General features: G+C 38.5%; 1 protein-coding gene across 16 annotated transcripts; it reads left to right on the forward strand.

The window, feature by feature from the left end:
- The first annotated feature begins 222 nt into the window (after positions 1 to 222).
- anln2 (anillin, actin binding protein 2) lies at positions 223 to 16500 on the forward strand. Of its 16 annotated transcripts, none has more exons than XM_011476430.4 (25): positions 223 to 359; positions 1258 to 1352; positions 1489 to 1656; positions 1995 to 2090; positions 3305 to 3489; positions 3663 to 3755; positions 3958 to 4044; positions 4682 to 4766; positions 5214 to 6326; positions 6622 to 6917; positions 7038 to 7126; positions 8253 to 8382; positions 8625 to 8760; positions 9164 to 9352; positions 9461 to 9587; positions 9685 to 9733; positions 9905 to 9964; positions 10054 to 10086; positions 10170 to 10191; positions 11146 to 11255; positions 11631 to 11684; positions 12168 to 12254; positions 13721 to 13828; positions 13915 to 14060; positions 15298 to 16500. In XM_011476430.4, exons 2-25 carry the CDS (start codon positions 1259 to 1261, stop codon positions 15452 to 15454), a joined length of 3714 nt encoding a protein of 1237 aa, XP_011474732.1. In that variant the 5' UTR covers positions 223 to 359; position 1258; the 3' UTR covers positions 15455 to 16500. The 16 variants fall into 16 exon arrangements, with proteins under 16 accessions (XP_011474732.1, XP_078805113.1, XP_020559883.1 ...); XM_078948987.1 differs by having other exon boundaries at positions 5217 to 6326; XM_020704224.3 differs by having other exon boundaries at positions 3961 to 4044.
- Positions 16501 to 16712: the final 212 nt, after the last annotated feature.

The following is a 16712-nucleotide window of genomic DNA, read 5'->3' on the forward strand; positions in this document are numbered from 1 at the left end:
ATGTATTTCTTCTTACTAGACCCCCATTTTATTTTATTTATTTATTTCGTTTTTCTTTGTTGGTTTATATAAAGTTTTTGTATTTCTTTGTTAGATAGTCTTGGACATGTTTTGTTTTTTTTCCTTACCATAAATAACTTTCTCAAATTGCACTCAAAGTTTACATTTTGTTTAAATATTGAGTTGTCAATAAAGATTTATTTAAAAAAAAGTGAATCCTGTCTTCCGCTTCCGTCACAAGACCCGCTGAAATTCAAAGTTGAAGGAGGAGCTCAAACCTTGCGACAACAAGAAAGTTGAAACTTGTCTTCGCACAACTGACCTGCGTAAGAAGTTGAGATTTACAGACATCCTCTCAGGTAAGAAACGTTACAAAAAATAGTTAGAATTCAGGTAGACTGAAGAAATCTGTTTTTTGATTTTCGTTCGTAACGCCAACTTTAGGCTAGGCCAACAGCAAAATCACCAACTACACTAGCTGTATTGGACTGTTGCTACTTAGCTTAGCGGAATACGTTTCGTTGTGAAACATGTCGGCAATCCTTTATAAAATAAATGAATAGATTCGAAAAACGAGTCAAGAGTTTCTGCAGCGTATAGCAAATAGCTAGCAAATTAGCTTATGATGTCATACTAACTGTAACTGACCTAACTTCGATTTGTTTTCTCTAAACTGGGCGTGGTCTTATCCTGAAATAAATCAGTGTCGCGCGTTTCCCCATGTAAATAACCCTTGTGCTATCTTAGATGACCCCACCCTTACATTGACGTGTTCTCCCTACCATGACAAAGGTGGATAAAGGTGGAAAGATTTCATGTAATCCATAGACACTAGTGAAGATCACAAATCATTGAAGAAAAAAGGTTCAGCGCACTGTCTAGTGGGTCTAGATGACCCAACTCCCACTGTTAAAGTGCCTAGGATGTCACAAGGGATAATAAAACTTCGACCTTTTTTCTTCTTCCAGAACTTAGTTATTGGCTCTAAGGACCCGTTCATTGATGAAAACAAATTCTTTTTGTTTAAAAAATAATTTCATCTCCACCTATCTCGTAATTATTATATGCTATACACATTCACAAATAACGCAAAAGGCTTAAATCTAAATTTAAAAAATGACCCGTAGCATTGGCCATTTAAAAAAAAAACAATCTACTGTTCGGGATTTGGTTTTTCTAAGTTTCACTTGGAACTTTAGGTTTGGTTCTGTTGTAGGTCTGACGCTCATAACTGTTACATTTATGTGTGCATTTCAGAATGGAAGCTGATGAAGAAAATTGTGTTTCTGCCAATTTAAAGAGGCAGAGAGAACCTCTCTCTGATACAGAAGAGAATACAAAGTTTACTGCAGGTTTGTTTGCATTAAATCTTGCATGAATTTTCCATTTTTAATTTCAAACCTTCATTTAGAGACAACTCTGGGCTTTGGAAGTTAATTAATATCAATTAATACGATTTTTTTTCTCCATTTTTTTTTTCTTTTCCAGAGAATAATGATGGACAGAAGCGGCCACGTCTAGAATTAGCTGGTCGGGAGAACCAAAGTCCTAAATCATCTTCATCTAGACGTCTGGCTGAACTCCAGACAAAGCCAGATACGCCTATAGTCCCTTCAGTCCGATCACGGGTTCAGCTGTTCACACAGAGAAAAGAAGGTAAATGTTTGTTTACATTGGTCCACCCACATTCTTAAAAGTACAAGTAATCCTAGAATCCAGCAACACCCATGCTGTGATACTGAATTTTTAACAAAACACTCCCAGATTCAGCCCTAAAGTTTAATCATTATAGTGTTTAATATTGATTTAGTATTTATTTTTAGTTAGTATTCAGAGAAAGGAGGAGCTTGGTTGTTTTATACATTGACATGTTCTGCGCTGACGCTAAGGAGGATGACACATTATTACTAATCAGTGTGCTGATGAGGCAGTGATCAGTTTTAAGGATTACATGGTTGCATACCCCAGCTCTAAAAAATACAAGTTTGTTGTAGGAGGAGCTGCTGGAGCCTTGCGGTGCCTTTCAGATCCTGGATCTCAAGGATCCTCGTTCATCCACCATGACAAGAGTGTCAAACAGCATCTTCTTGGTGAGGATACACACATGTATACCGTCACCTAATCATGACTACAGTTTCCAACTACTTTCTATTGTCATTATGTCCTGTAATTTGCTTTAATTGACTTGTAAACCAACATGCACTTTCAAATGGGTTCACTTCAATCATATTTTGAACTATTTTAGGGAGCTTGCAGCTTGCCCGGTGTATTTTCTACTTCACAAATACTCTTTTTTTTCTTTAAACATTATTTTTTTTGTCTGCTCTTGATTCACAGTGATTTGAATACAGAATTTTCTTTCATATATGTCTACCATCATCACAAAAATCCCACAAGAACATGTCAAAAATACAATTTTCATCAGATTCTCTGTGAGAAAAGAGACGTTTTAAAAATTCTACTTGAGAAAGCTGAAAAACATTTGCTGAGAGGGCGCAGATTCCATACATATCTGAGATTCCAACCTCTAACCATCATGCTATGAAGCAGCAGAGTGAACCTTCATGACCCCGGCATGCTAAAGAGTTTTGGCAGCTTTTTAGCCTTTTTAAGTCTTTAAAGTTTTTGATATAAAGCATGAATTCAATGTTATTCTCAATACTTTTAAAAATCATGCATTTGATAATAAAATTAATCTTTAATTTGATTTTCTATACGTCTCCTTGTTACTTTGTTTATTTTTATATATTTGTCTAAACATTTACTAAATAATGGGAGGATCTGCCCCTTGAGAAGGTACGTCTCATTTTGAGGGGTTCCTCTTATTTGGCAGATAACCACTCAAAAGACGACAGAGTTTACAGGTAGAGCCCTTTACATCATTGACCAATCTGATTCGGATGGAGCCCCTTTGATGTTAGATGCTCGCCTCCCATGTAGACGAGGGCCATTTGGAATGTAGTTTCATTTATATTGACTTTTATTTCCATTAATCCATTGCAGTGAAATGGAAATGATGTATTTAGTTATTTTGCTATTTGTTCAAATCATATATTATATTATGTTGATCACTAATATCGCTAATCTGGAGTTTTCCTCATATCGTGCAGACTTACTAAAGTAAATAATGTCTAGATATTCAAGTATTGGAAGCAACCGTTGAGAGATTATTCTTTTTCTGACACGGAAATGAAAGGAATTAATTGATTAATACAATGTTTAATTCTTAAAATAGGAAAGCAGCTTGGTCAGTTAAATTGTAGATGATTTTTCTTTTTCTGTAAACAATTCCCCCTTTTTGCAGCTGATGGGGAATTTACCCAAAGAATGGAACGCTTTAAGGCACCAGCTCTGCAGGCCAGCCCCACCAACAGCGAGAGCCCAGCCAGCTCCTGTCAGAGATCCTGCTCCAATTTTGTGTCTGACATTCAGCAGAAGCTCCAGAGCACAACAACGCCCAGCACCAAGCAGGCTTCTCGCATCCGCCAGGTCGGTCCTCCAGGTTCTGTTGAAGTGTGTCGCTTCTACCTAAGACAGAAAAAAGTTATAGAAGCCTTTCAAAATCTACTCCTTTTTTATTGGTAACTTTTGATCATTTGTTTAATGAAAGATTTCAATTAGATATTTGAATGGCTCACCAAAAGTCATTACCCTGTGAACAGGAACGAGAGCTGGAATTGAACCAACTGCCCTTCAATCCAATTAGTGAAAATGCCTGGCTCAAAAGAAGCAGCTCTGATTCCTCATTGACTCAGGTGGGTTTGTACTTATATTTAAACAGTTTTTATTGCTAATTTAAGCTAATTAACTAGTTTATAGTAAATTTTATTGAAGCTTTAAATATTTGTGCACGTTATCCATAATTTGGGGATTTTTGGTTTATGAGGAAAGCCCTTTTATCAGTAGTGTTTGTTCATAAGGAGCTGTTTTTTACATGACATTTTACATAAACACTAGCAGGCAGCAAGGACCCCCCCTGGCTCCTCCTTGGTGGCTCCTACATCTAAAAGGAGAGTTGTTTGGCCCCCCACACAGTCCTGGGATGTGAGTTAGTGTTTTAATAGAAGTCACTACTGGGACTATTTTTTTTTTTACTTCACTTTTCTCAACGATTGAGGGATGCAGAATTCATTCATTCTCTGGCATTCCCCTTCGTCGCACAACATCGTTTCCTTCTGACTTTGTGAAACCTTTTTGTGGTTTTGGTGCTTCACTGAAAACTCAACATTTGGGACATTGTAGGTATTTTTTTTTTTTTTTTTTTTTTTTTTTTGGAATGGTGTTCTTCTTGATTTGAAATTTTCCACTGGGGGCTGACTTTTGACTATATTTTTTAATTGTTTTTAAAGGAAACTCCCCTGTATCAGTAATTTTCTTTTTTTTTTCCACTTCTTTTGGATTGTTTTATTCCTTTAATCTTAGAATCACCTAAACTGTCTTAATTCACAGTCTGGTTTGATTTTTTTTTTTTGTTTGTTTGTTGGGATTGAAAAACATTCACCTGCTCACTTGGCCTTGTTGCGGTGGGGACGCCCAGCCTGCAGGACTTAAAGGCTGTCCGGTTCATTTTTCTCAACAAAACACATCCTACTTTGTTTTTTTTAATTCACTCTTCATTCTCGTGATCCTTTATGTTGTTTGGGTTAATGTTCATGTATTTTTCATGTTTTTAATGTTACAGCAGGTTCATGGGGATGCTGACATGAAAGACGGCAGCTTTGTTGAAGCGTCTACATCTGATGGAGACAAACCTTTGACTGTGACGGGTATGTCTGTTCTCCTCAAAGCAGCTCATCAACTATCGAGCTGTTTTGGTCTTTTTTTCTTGATGTTATACGTCAATAATTTTGTCTGATCTTTCAACATTTTCTTTTGCATCCAGGTTAATAATGTAAATCTTATATTGATAAATCTATCTTCACCGAGACTAGATTACGCTTGAACCGTCCTAAATGTTGAATATTTTGAGTCATTAAGGGATTGAATAGAATCAATTATTATAGGGATTCTAATGCTGTTGAAAAAATACAAAATGGGGTCTTCCTTAAATTTTATTTGTCCTTTAGGGTTTTGAAAACCTTATTTTATTTTATCCCCCCAAATCCTTTTCATTTCCAGAATATTGATAGATTAAAAACAGTTTAGAAATAATTCATGTGGACATTTTGAGTTTTGCGTTTGATACCAACTCAAAGCATGAGAGTTTTTTTCAGCAGGTAAGAAGACCCCGTATCGCCCTGACATACCCGCTGCCTCTGCAGCATTTGGGCTTTTTGGGGAAACTCGGGCACCAAACGCTCGTCGTGGTGAGAAGATCAGCGTGGAGGAAGACCGCACGACGTCTGCGGGGAAAGAACAGCTGGTCTCTGAAGAACCGAGTCAAACCGTCCTGAAGCTGTCCTTCAGTGACGATCAGAACTTGTCTGAGTTCACCTCTTTAGATGAATTTGATGACAAGGAGGAAAATGTTTCCAAATTAACTGAAGACGAAAACTCCCAGGTGTTTGTTTCCGATAAAGACGAAACCATGGAGGATTCTTCATTTGGGGATGAGCAGATCGAACCCTCCACAGATGAAGAGTTAAAGATCTGGCACTATCCGCAAGACAGTTTATTGGCAGAAGATGAAGCAAATTTAGTTGAAGAAGACAACACGTCGACTAAAACGTCTGAAGAGCTCAAGGCTTCCAAAGTGGGAAAAGAAGAAATCCATTCAGCCGATCTGGATGAACCTGCTGACATCCAGAATGAAGAACGATGTCCTCCTGCTGATGTTTCTGCAAAGATTTCTGAGCTCAAATCGAAGCAAGAACTCTGTGACTCTTTGAAAGAGGAATCTCTTTTAGTTGGTGATCGTTTTAAAGTGGAGCGTGATGAAGAAAGCTGCTCAGGAGCTAGAGATGATTTTACAACTGAACAAGAGTCGGAAGGAAGCATTCCTCATGGATCTGAGCAGCTAGAGCGGAACAGGAAGACAGTCGGAGTCAGAGATGGAACTCAAACATCAGGAGAATCTCCACCACAGAAAACAGAAGTTGCAGGTGGAGCTCAACCGGAGGATCGGACTGAATCACCAAAATATGACAGAGTTCAAACTTTCATTCAAACTACAGAAGCGTCACACCCCCAAGATTTTGAGGAAGGTGCAGAAAACTCTGTCTGTGGAGAGCAGGTGGTTAAAGAAGAGACTATAGAAAGTCTGGAGGCGGAGGGAAAAGGAACCTCAAAGAAAGTCACCTTTGTGTTGGAGCCGGAGCTGATCCACAGCTCGGATCTGTCTGAGAGTGACACCTCAATGCGGTCCAGAGCCGATTCAAGCCTGTCAGGTGAGACCAGGCTGAAGGTGTCAGCTCCTGCACTGCTTTCGGGAGAGGTGGAGCACACGGGTGAAGTCGTTTTTGGGTGGGGCAGATGGAGTTTCTGCTTGTTGCTTAATACTCAGAGAAAGCATTGAGAGAAAGAGACCACTGGGGGTGAATGATTTTTGGTCGTAAGGGAAATGGCTCACGGACATTTTATAAACGCATTGATGTGTTTTGGAAATGTTTGTTTTCAGAGGCCCGGACTGTCATTAACAATTTTTTATGATATTAAGTGAGTTTTTCTTTTTCTTTTTATCAGATTTTGGCCTGAGCTCCCACGATGAGACCAACACTGCTGAAATGATCGACCAAATGTTTGAGGAGGTGCTGGAATATGCTGGGAAGGTGGAGAAGGAGAGGCGCGAAGATGCAGAAGACTGCGACAGTGGGATTGTTCCGTGCTCAGACAGTCAAGTCAAGACGGAGGAGAAAAACAACGAAGTAGTTCAGACAACAGAAGAGAACGATCCAAATGAAGACGAGCTTCTGAGTTTCCCTCCAGCTGGAATTCTGTCTCCCCTCAGCAAATCTGTGGAGGCCGTCGTCACGCCGCTGGTAAGAACCACTGATCTCTGCCAAGTGCTTCACATCCAAAGTATTTCAGATGTTAGGAAAAGCATGTGAACCTGCTAATGTCATGAAAATACTGTCGATTCACCAATGTTCCACCGACAGCGACTGGCTGCAGAATCCAATCCTTCATCGTTGCTCCTGATCCCTGATGAGACCAGCACTCCTCCTGCTGAATCTGCTCCTCTGTACAGGTAATCAGGCCGGGTTGCTAAGCTTAGTTTATGGTATATAAAGCAGTGATCCAGGTCTTTAAGTCGCCCTTTGGGTGCAGGAGGAGGCAATAACTCGCTTCAAGGAGATTTTTTTTCAGACCGCTGGGTTTGTGCTCCAACTTTCATAGATTTATTAAGTGCAAATTTGCATATTTTTATTTTATTTTTTTGTATCTGTTTTTTTTTTCCACACTGCGCATTGTGTTCTTGCGATAGTTTTACGTCCTTTTTTGTTTAAATTACAACTTGAAGGTCATAAGTTTACGAGAAAAAAGTCATGTACCGGTAGTCAAAAGTGTGTAGTGGGGAGTTTTACTGCCTCAAAACATCTGTAATCCTACTTTACAGATTTCACCTTTTGTTATTTTTAGAGCATACTGTTCACACAAAGCACTATTAAAACCAAACCAAGAACAGTATTGGAAACTGAGAGGAAGACCTTTTCCTTTAGCATCTGAACACCGTTAATCAAATACATTTAGGGTAAAAATTTTCTTTTTTAAATTGTGTTTTTCATTAGACGCATTAAGTTTTTTGTGTTTGACCACGATGCATTGCCTTTGAAAGATTAGTCATTTGAGAACAGTTTATTTTTTAATAAACTATCAAAGTTTTCATCTAAATAGTCTGAGTAAAAGTTTCATATTTATTAGGTTTTTACTTGAACAAATACAGTAGGTGATGTCATATTTGGCGTTTAAAGAAATAAGGTAGTGAGCGTGTGTCTGAATTGCATAATGTCTATTATAGGTTGGGGAGCAGTGATTGAATTAGGAATTTTTTTCTGTTTAGATATTAAACTTTATTTAACCGTTGACTAATTGTGGTTTTCTTTGTGTTTTTTGTTGGTTTTTTGTGTTCTTATTCAACACTTGATTATTTGACGAGGACCAAGGGGTGGGAACTCATTACACCGATTTTAAAATCTTTGCATTGGCTCCCTGTGCAATTTAGAATTGATTTTTATGTATGTATATTATGATATATTGTAGAAGTTTTAGACAAAAAATGACTTTTTTTTTTTTTTTTTTATGTTTGCACTTTGAGTAGCAGGAGTTGGAAAAGTGCCATAGAAATAACTTTTAATTTGATTTGTGTTTGACAGTATTGATGCGTACCGCACACAAAGACAGAATAAGCTTCCCGCCATCCAGAGCGTGACGCCGGCGCTTCAGAGACGAGCTGCAGAGACGCCCAAACCTCAACCATCTACCAACACCAAGGAAGAGATTGCAGTTAGTACCACAGATTAGATTTTTATTAGCATCAATTGTGGAGTTAAAAAAGCCATTCAAAGTTTTGCACTCTGTTTACTTTCATCTGTTTTCGATTGAATGCTAGGGTTCTTGCCAAATGACTATCAGGAATTTATGTTTTCAGTGAAATCTTTCACTCAATGCACACCAAGATCTCAGCAAGAATAGAAGGTGTAAGTCTGCACATTTGTAATGGCCGGTATTGTTGTGGGCTTTTCCAGGCTCTTAATGAGGAGGCAGGTAAACTGCAGACTGTGATCAATCAAACCCTGCAAGCTCTGAGCTGCTGCATCGACGAGGATCACGGGCGAGGCTCGCTGGAGGAGGCTGAAGCTGAGAAGCTGCTGCTAGTTTCCAGTAGGGACAAGACAACTTCCTTTATTTCAGCCACACTTTGTGCTTTTTTTTTTTTGTTTTAAATCAGCTGTGTGTTTGGGTCGATGTCAAGAAATAAGGAAAACGTAAAGGTGTCCAAGAAAGAATCAAAAGTTCTCCAATTATATAAAAAAAAAATTGCATCTCTTTTAACAATTTCTTCACTTTGTTTCAAAGTCTGGCATCAATTGAAAAACTACCAGACAGCAGTTTTAGTAAAGTTTATCGTTTTGGAAGAGGAAATAAAGGGCACCATCACATTTATTGATTAGGAAAACCATGTCAATAAGAGCATCTCTAACATCTCTAACCTATCTTATTAGTTGTGTTGAAAATCAGATGATTGCGTCTTTACCTTCTTTTGGTTTGTTTCTGCCTGATTCAGGCGAGAAGCGTTCTGCTTTGCTGGCAGAAGTGGCTCGACTGAGGCAGGAAAGAAGTTCAGTGTCTGAGGAGGCAGCAAAGGAAGACACGGACTACATTTCCCAGCAGGCCTGCAGAGGAACTGTCCACATCACAAACATCCAGCTGCCCCTGAAGGTGGAATTTGTCTGCTCCTCACAGAGCCGTGCAGGTAGACTTTTTGGAATGACGTATTCCAAGTATTCCGCACCTCTAGAACCTAAACTGTTGCTATTATTGCAACAAATGAAGGCACACCTTTGTTTATGCACCTGTTCAGGTCGGCCAAGTCATTATTTCTTTGTCCTGATCCACTATGGGCCCTACAACATCGTCGCCACGCCTCTGGCCACCGCTGCCGACGCTCGCAACGGAGACACCATCTCCTTCCCCACGTCTGTCACACTGTGAGCTTCACTGTGGTCCAACTTCTGTTTCATGAAACTCGAACAAAGAAGTTCATTTCATTAGAAATCTTTGTTTAATTGTCTGTATTCATTTCAGGAAAGACATCCGCTCGTCTTTTGAGATTGACGTTGAGGTCTACAGCCTGGTGAGAGGAACATTCTTCTCAGCTCACATCTTTGATCCAAACGTTTTGCAAATAAATAAATATTTTTTATGTCTATTTTATTTCTGCTGAAACAGTTTTCAAATTCTAGATTTTATTTTTTTTTTATTAAATATATGTCAAAGTCTTTTTTTTTTTTTGGGTTTCCTTTAGTCCCACACATCTGGTACCAACTCTATTTCCACAACGGATCGGACCAACACAAAGACAAGAGTAAGTGTTGCATTTGTCACCATTTAATAAAGAGTTTCAAAGAAAACAAAGATGGACTGAGGTCTTTTCTGATCTTTCTACGTTTCCAGGTCACACCAAGGAAACTCTTAAATACCATCACTGTGAGTTTTGTCTTTATTGACGGTTTTTTCAGGCTTTTGTTCTCCTTATTTTAATGAAACATTATTGCTTTCTTCTTCAATAGAGATCCACTAACACTGCATCAGGTAAGCCATTTTTTTTCAGGTTTTCTTCTTCATTTCTGTTTGAATTCATCAGAAACAAATGGTTCTCCATTTCATTCCGATAAAGATGAAAAGTCACATTAAGGTCTGGTCCAAATTCCCTCACTACTGTATGGGACGTTTGTCAGTTTGTTGGGCCGTCCGAATCTACAATTCCAAAATCCAGTGCCCTGCAAATGTCCCAGTAGTCTCTGCGAAAAACTAGATTGCCAAATAGACCACAATGCATTGCGTTTAACGTATTTGTCATTTGAAAACCATGTTTGAATGTATTTTGTATAAATCCTCCAAATTTTAACCATCAAAACAGTGGGTTCCTATTTAGTCATTTATTAGGCTTTTTCTTTGGCAGTTGGATGATGTCATATTTTGGATTTAAAACAGAAAAGAACATTTGTTTTTTTTAATGTTTTTGTGACATTTTTCTAATCATGTAAAGAAATTGTAACTTAAAATTGCCTTTCTGAATATTTCTATATTCAAACTCTTGTGAATTAGGAGCAGACATAAAAATTCTTCTTAAAAAGATTCTATTGGTTACGCAGAGAATGTTCTTGGGGGGCTACAAGCTCCCTGCTCCGCTCCATTCTGATGCATCCACTTGCAGACGAACAGATCTTTTTTTTCTTTGTCTAAGCTGGAATCTGGCTCCGAACTGTTCGGCTAGATGGCTCCAGTATTGCTCACCATTTTTCTTGCACCAATAATGTTAGGTTGGTATTGCCGCTCTGCAGAAACTATGTCCTAGAAAAATGACACAGGTTTTTTGATTTTTGGCTAAAAGTAGTATAATCCTGATTAAAAGACCACTGGGAACCAGTTGGAAATAGATTAAAGAATGGTTGATTTTAAAATCCAGGGCACTTGACAGTTTTATGAGGTTAGTGATGGAAATCAGAACGCTTGGAACCATTTCTGCGCTTCTTTCACCTTCAGGTGCCGCTCCCATTAATCTCAGCACCCGTCGCTCCAGCAGCTTTTGTCTGGTGGGTTCCCATAAAATCACCCTGGCCTCTCTTGGACAAAGCAAATTCCCCCTTGATAAGGTAAACAATTAATTTATTTGACAAGTTTTATGATATTTCAATACTTTATTTATTGTATACATTTTAACACCCTTTTTGAAGTATTATTTATATTCTGAGTAATTGGATCTGTAAATACAGAAGTTGTTCTGATATTTCCATATTTAATGATCTGTCCTGCTCTTTGATGGAGAAACGTTTGTACTGTACTGTGACACACTCTCACCGGGTTCATCACTTCTCTAAATCTTTTTATCTGAACTCTAAAGAAGAAGCACAAAAAAGCCCCAGAACCCACAATCCTTCACTGCTGTTGTTTTCACTGTTCAGGCTTCACACGGGTGACGTTTTCTGTCTGTGTCCCCCCTCCCTCTCTGCCTCGCTTTTTCCACTCAGATGAAATTTGAAGGCAAAGTCAGGAAACTGCTGGGAGATGAATTTCAGGAAAAGGTTTCCTTTTTTCTTTTTTTACCTCTACATTTCCTTCCCTTTCTGTCCAGAGAAACTAACCTCTTCCATGAAATGCGTAATCTCCTCTTTTGAGTTTTAATCGTTTGATTTTGTTTTTTAAAAGATTTTGAACAATCAAATCATGCTGATTAACTTTCTTAACCTCCTCATCACGAGGCTCTTTCTGCCTTATTTTAGTCTTTCTAATTGATTTTTTTGAAACCACCTAACTAAAAGCTTTATGATTTCATTGAATGCTCCGTCATGTGATTAATAATACTAACAGTATCAGAATCGGGAGACGTTCAACTGTTTTTGGAGGGTGGAAAAGGGGTCTTCATCTTGGATTTTACCCCAGACTTCATGATAAAGAGATGAAGGGGAACGTTTTTATTGTTTTATGTCAGAAAAAAACAAAAGAAATTGTGAGAAATCTTCGTCTTTTCCATTGTTCTTCACATGAGATGTCTTTTTTGGTTGTAGGTGCCCTTCCTGTCTCCTCTAGAGGGCAGTATCTACATGCAGCTGAGGAGTGAGGGTCACTCCAATATTTACCACCACGGCTTCCTGGTTGGTCAAGTTTCATTCTGATCTTTTCAGTTTGAGATGATTGGTGGTTCTGGGTTCTGTCAGTAAAAACCACCATGTCTGAAACTTGTTTATGCTGAAGAACCTGGAGCCATTTTCTGAAAATAAACCAACCTTTTTATTCGGTTTTGAACCGTCATGTTTTATTCGTCATTTTATTTTTATTTATTTTATTTTTATTAGTCGTCATCTCTCATAGTAGTCAGTTATAATACATTAATACACAAGTTCTTCACACTCGGATATTTTAACTGGGAGCTGATGAGATTCTAATGGTTTAGTAAAGTAGAACGAGTCGTTCATTGATAAATTGATTGACAGGCGAACCAACCAATTGCAGCAGACTCATAAAAGCAATCTCTTGGGACCGTTTTCCTACATTTACCTTCAATCCAGGCCTTTAACCATGACTTTTGACCTGCAGTGACCATTTTTATTGCTTCTTCGGACCTTCATACAAGTGTATGAAGAAGAATGTCCTTAATTTGCTTTAAACACTTCAGCAAATGAGCATTTCTAAAAGAAAATTTAAAAAAAGTTTTATTTTCATATCAATTTTAACTTTAAATATTCAAAGTTGTCTTTACCAAAAAATAAGTTGAATGTGTGGATATTTTAATCTTTTAATTGTTACCGTTCTTCCTTTTTTCTGCTTTTGTTGTTGTTTAGCTGGTGGTTTAGTGGAGTTACATTTTTAATCCCCCACAGGTGAAATCAACGTAATAGTCAACGTTAGTTTTGCATTAATTACAGATGTTTTAAGGCTGTCAAACCCCTCACTGCCTACCTGATACGCATAAACATTTGAACATTTCTCTCTCGTTTAAACTCTCAAAGTTCAAACCTTCATAAAAAAAATATGTCCAGTGCTATAGAATAAAAACAAACCTATGATCATAATCGAAGATTTATTTAAATTTGGCAAATTGAACGTATTCTGAATAGGAGACACTCCACAGAGGAGATTTATTGACAATTGTGAACAGTTTGGCACTATTTTTAGAGAATTTATTTGCAAATTATGTTGGAAAATAAGTGTTTGGTCAATGACAAAAGTTTAACCCACTTACTTAATTAGGTTAAAACCTATTTAATTAATAAGAAAACATTTGATTGTTGTCAACAAAGGTATATAACAGAGTATTGAGTTGAAGTGTTGTCATAGGCTACATACTTATTTATAGTAAATGCATCAGAGCGAGCAGGGAGCTTGTTACAAATGATTTGAATAAAGAAATACTCAGAAACATAGTTTTGAGCATAATTTTCTTTATATATATTGTCAATCATGAGAAGACTGCCACAAGAACATGTTAAAAACACCAGAAACAATGTTTCTTTTGAGTGGGTCTTTACATCCACAGCTCAACTCCGCTGATTTTTCATAGTCCGCATCTGCTGTAATCATAATTCTGTCAAGTTAACTCCTCTGTTTTGTTTTTTTCCAGACAATGTTTGAGTTGATCAGTGGATTTGGACTGTGGCATCGCCGGTTTTTCGTGCTGGACGGATGTAACCTGTCCTACTGGAACAGCCCAAACGACAGAGAGAACAAGGTGAGAACACGTAAAGCACACGGACCAGCAGCGGCATCGACTGTGGCTTTGATGGGAGGCTTGAACCGGTTTGTTTGAATTCTCAGGAAGCGGAAGGCGTCATTCCTCTGTCAGGGTCTCCCAGTCGGTGTGTCAGACCTGTCAAGAGGGACTCGTGTGCTCGACCTTTCACCTTTGAGCTGGTGAGCAATGTGTCAAAGCAACAAGAGAGCAACCAGGACGGACTGTCCAAGTAAGTTTTTCAGTAGACTCAACATCTGATGTCTTTATCAAACATTCAACACTTCGATCCCGTGATGAATCTTTTATACACTCGTCTGCCATGATGATGTATTATAGTCACAACATACATTCACGCATTGTGGCCTGTAAGATAATATAAGATAAGATAGGACTTTATTGAGCCCCAGGGGGAAATTGGGTTGTCACAGCAGCCAAAAACAAGAAAAAATAGCAGTTGGAAAGTACGAAAAACACAGTAGCAATGAGTAAGAATAAAAATAATACAAGGTGGAAGTAAAAGTACAGTAGTACTGTAGACCCTTGCAGTGGCGTCACGCCATCGTCTTCCATTTTTGGGAGTCAAGCACACATTTTTATAAATACTGTACATCCAACGGGTAAAATAAGCCACTTTGCTGATAGACAGTAACTCTTTTTATTGACCTCCATTTCGTTTCATTTAAATACGAGAAAATATCAGATTCTACAAGACCTAACTAACAAAGTACCGAGGGTTTCTGTAGTCCAGTAACTGTAATGTAATTAGCGAAATTTGAACTGTAAATCGTTACGTTACGTAACCCCAAACACTGGACACAATGTCATGAATTTTAATGAAAATCTCTCTGAATGAGGCCTTTTACAGCAATTATTAGGGGAAAATAATTGCTATAGATTAATTAATTACAGGTCACAAACCTCTTCCCTGCGGCGCTGCTGCTCTGCGTTGTGTTTCTGTGTTGGTGCGGGGACCAGGCGTCGGTTCTGATCTGTGACAGATCCCTGCAGCCCTTTATCTTTGTCCGGCCGACAACACAGAGAGAGCTGATTAAAGGCAGGCAGTCAACTGGACACGACAAAGATCCACAGCAGTAACGCTCTTAGTTTGACTTCCTAAATGGAAGAGAGGGCGTTCACACAGGCGCTGTGATGTCACATTCAATGTGTTATAGTAGACTGGACCATTCAGGGTAATATTTGAGTTTTTACTTTAGTTTTTTTATTTTAATCAAAGCTACTTTTGATCACCTCCAACGTGTGACGGCGTCACAATGAGCATCCATCTATCCGTTTTCTGAACCTACTGCCCTTTTGGAATCACAGGGCTGCCGCTGCCTGTCCCGCCCACTGTTGGGTTCGCCCTGGACAGGTCACACACACATTTATAATGAGCCTTTAGTGTTTATTTAAAGTAAAGTGTGGTTTTTTTCTTCAACTCTTTATCACAACCCAAATGGGATTCTTAGGTGCTGGTTCTCTGCCGACACCAAAGAGGACCGACTGGACTGGATGGAGAAGCTGAACCAAGCCCTGTTGGACTTTAACACTTGGAACCCAGCCCAGTCAGAGAGTCAGCAGTCGAGCTCATGCAGCAGTGGAAACTTGAGGGAAAGTATGCTGTGATGCGTCATGGTTTGATGCCGTCAGACGTCGCTGCAGCAGCAGCTCAGGCTGTTCCAACCAACTCAGCTCATGTTGAATCGGTAGTGAAATATTGGGGGGTTTTTTTGTTTGTTTTTTTAACTTAAATCCTATCATTACAACATTTTTCTTTTCTTTTAAAAACTTTTTCTGTTGAAAAAAGTTGTAAACTTTTTTTTCTTTTATATACTTTTCTTGAATCATTAGCTGCTTAAGCCTTCATTGGCATTTTGGTCACTTTCGGTTGGAAGGGTGAATGAAGCGTTTTGGGCTCACGATTTGCTCAAATTTACATCTCTATCCTTTTATCTTTGTATATTTCTTAGAGGTGGAAGGAAAAAGCATAATATACATACAGGATCTGCTAAACCCGCTTCGACCAGAACTAGGTAAAACTGGTAAAATACTACAAAATGTTAAAATGCTGGTTTCCTAACCACCAAATGGGAGGTTTTATTACTTTGTTTTTGAAGGTGGTGACAGATGGAGTATTTTTTTTTTAATTCAACAACTTTATGATTTAAATTGATGTTTGTTTTGTTTGTTTACATCTGTATGTTTCTCTCTGGAGCAGATTTTGACGCCGCATAGCTCGTTTACAAACAGAAGTGCATTATCTTTAATGTATTGAAGGAGAGGCTTTCTCAAATTAATATAAAGTTTATTTCAAAATCTATATTTTCATTAGTGTTGTGCTTGTGAAGGGATGCCAATTAAATCCAACAGCTGTGCAGCTTCAGCTTTCACATCTGTGCAGGTTACAGAAACCAATGTAAATGTGGATGAAGCTCACTGTCGTGGTTTGAAGGGATGTGATCTGTGCTGCCTGTTTATTTTTTAAACCTTTTTCCTGTTGCTGTTGCAGGCTCTCGTTCTATGCACGTCGTGGAATTTATCAATAAAACGAATGGAATGAATGTAAAGGCTGATGGGATCTATGGGTTTAAACGTATCCAGGATTCCGTTTTTCCCTTTAATTGGAAAAGGATTGTATAAATCTAGTGCGCAAATAAAACGTTGCATTGGGATTCAATGCCTCCGGTGTGATCTGATCCTCCCCGTCGTGTAAAATAACGTGTGAATGGCAGGTCTGCTGCACATGAGGAGTCTGACGGCATTTGGCAGGAAAGCTGCTCAGGTCAGGAATGTCATACAGGAAGTGGTCTAGAATTAGACTTCCTGTTCGTCCCATAGCTCCTTTGGGTGGAGGTGCTGCTGCCTCAAGGTGATGACAACAACA

Source organism: Oryzias latipes, chromosome 6 (genome assembly GCF_053564925.1).
Source record: "Oryzias latipes strain Hd-rR chromosome 6, Olatipes_Hd-rR_3.1".
Classification (NCBI taxonomy): domain Eukaryota; kingdom Metazoa; phylum Chordata; class Actinopteri; order Beloniformes; family Adrianichthyidae; genus Oryzias; species Oryzias latipes.

What these genes read in the sequence shown, in the direction of transcription:
- anln2 (XM_011476430.4), top strand. Translation starts at nt 1,259, where the DNA reads ATGGAAGCTGATGAAGAAAATTGTGTTTCTGCCAATTTAAAGAGGCAG. An exon ending in TGTCAAACAGCATCTTCTTG is followed by an intron (nt 2,091 to 3,304) that starts GTGAGGATACAC and finishes CCCTTTTTGCAG; the next exon opens with CTGATGGGGAATTTACCCAA. An exon ending in AGGCCGTCGTCACGCCGCTG is followed by an intron (nt 6,918 to 7,037) that starts GTAAGAACCACT and finishes TTCCACCGACAG; the next exon opens with CGACTGGCTGCAGAATCCAA.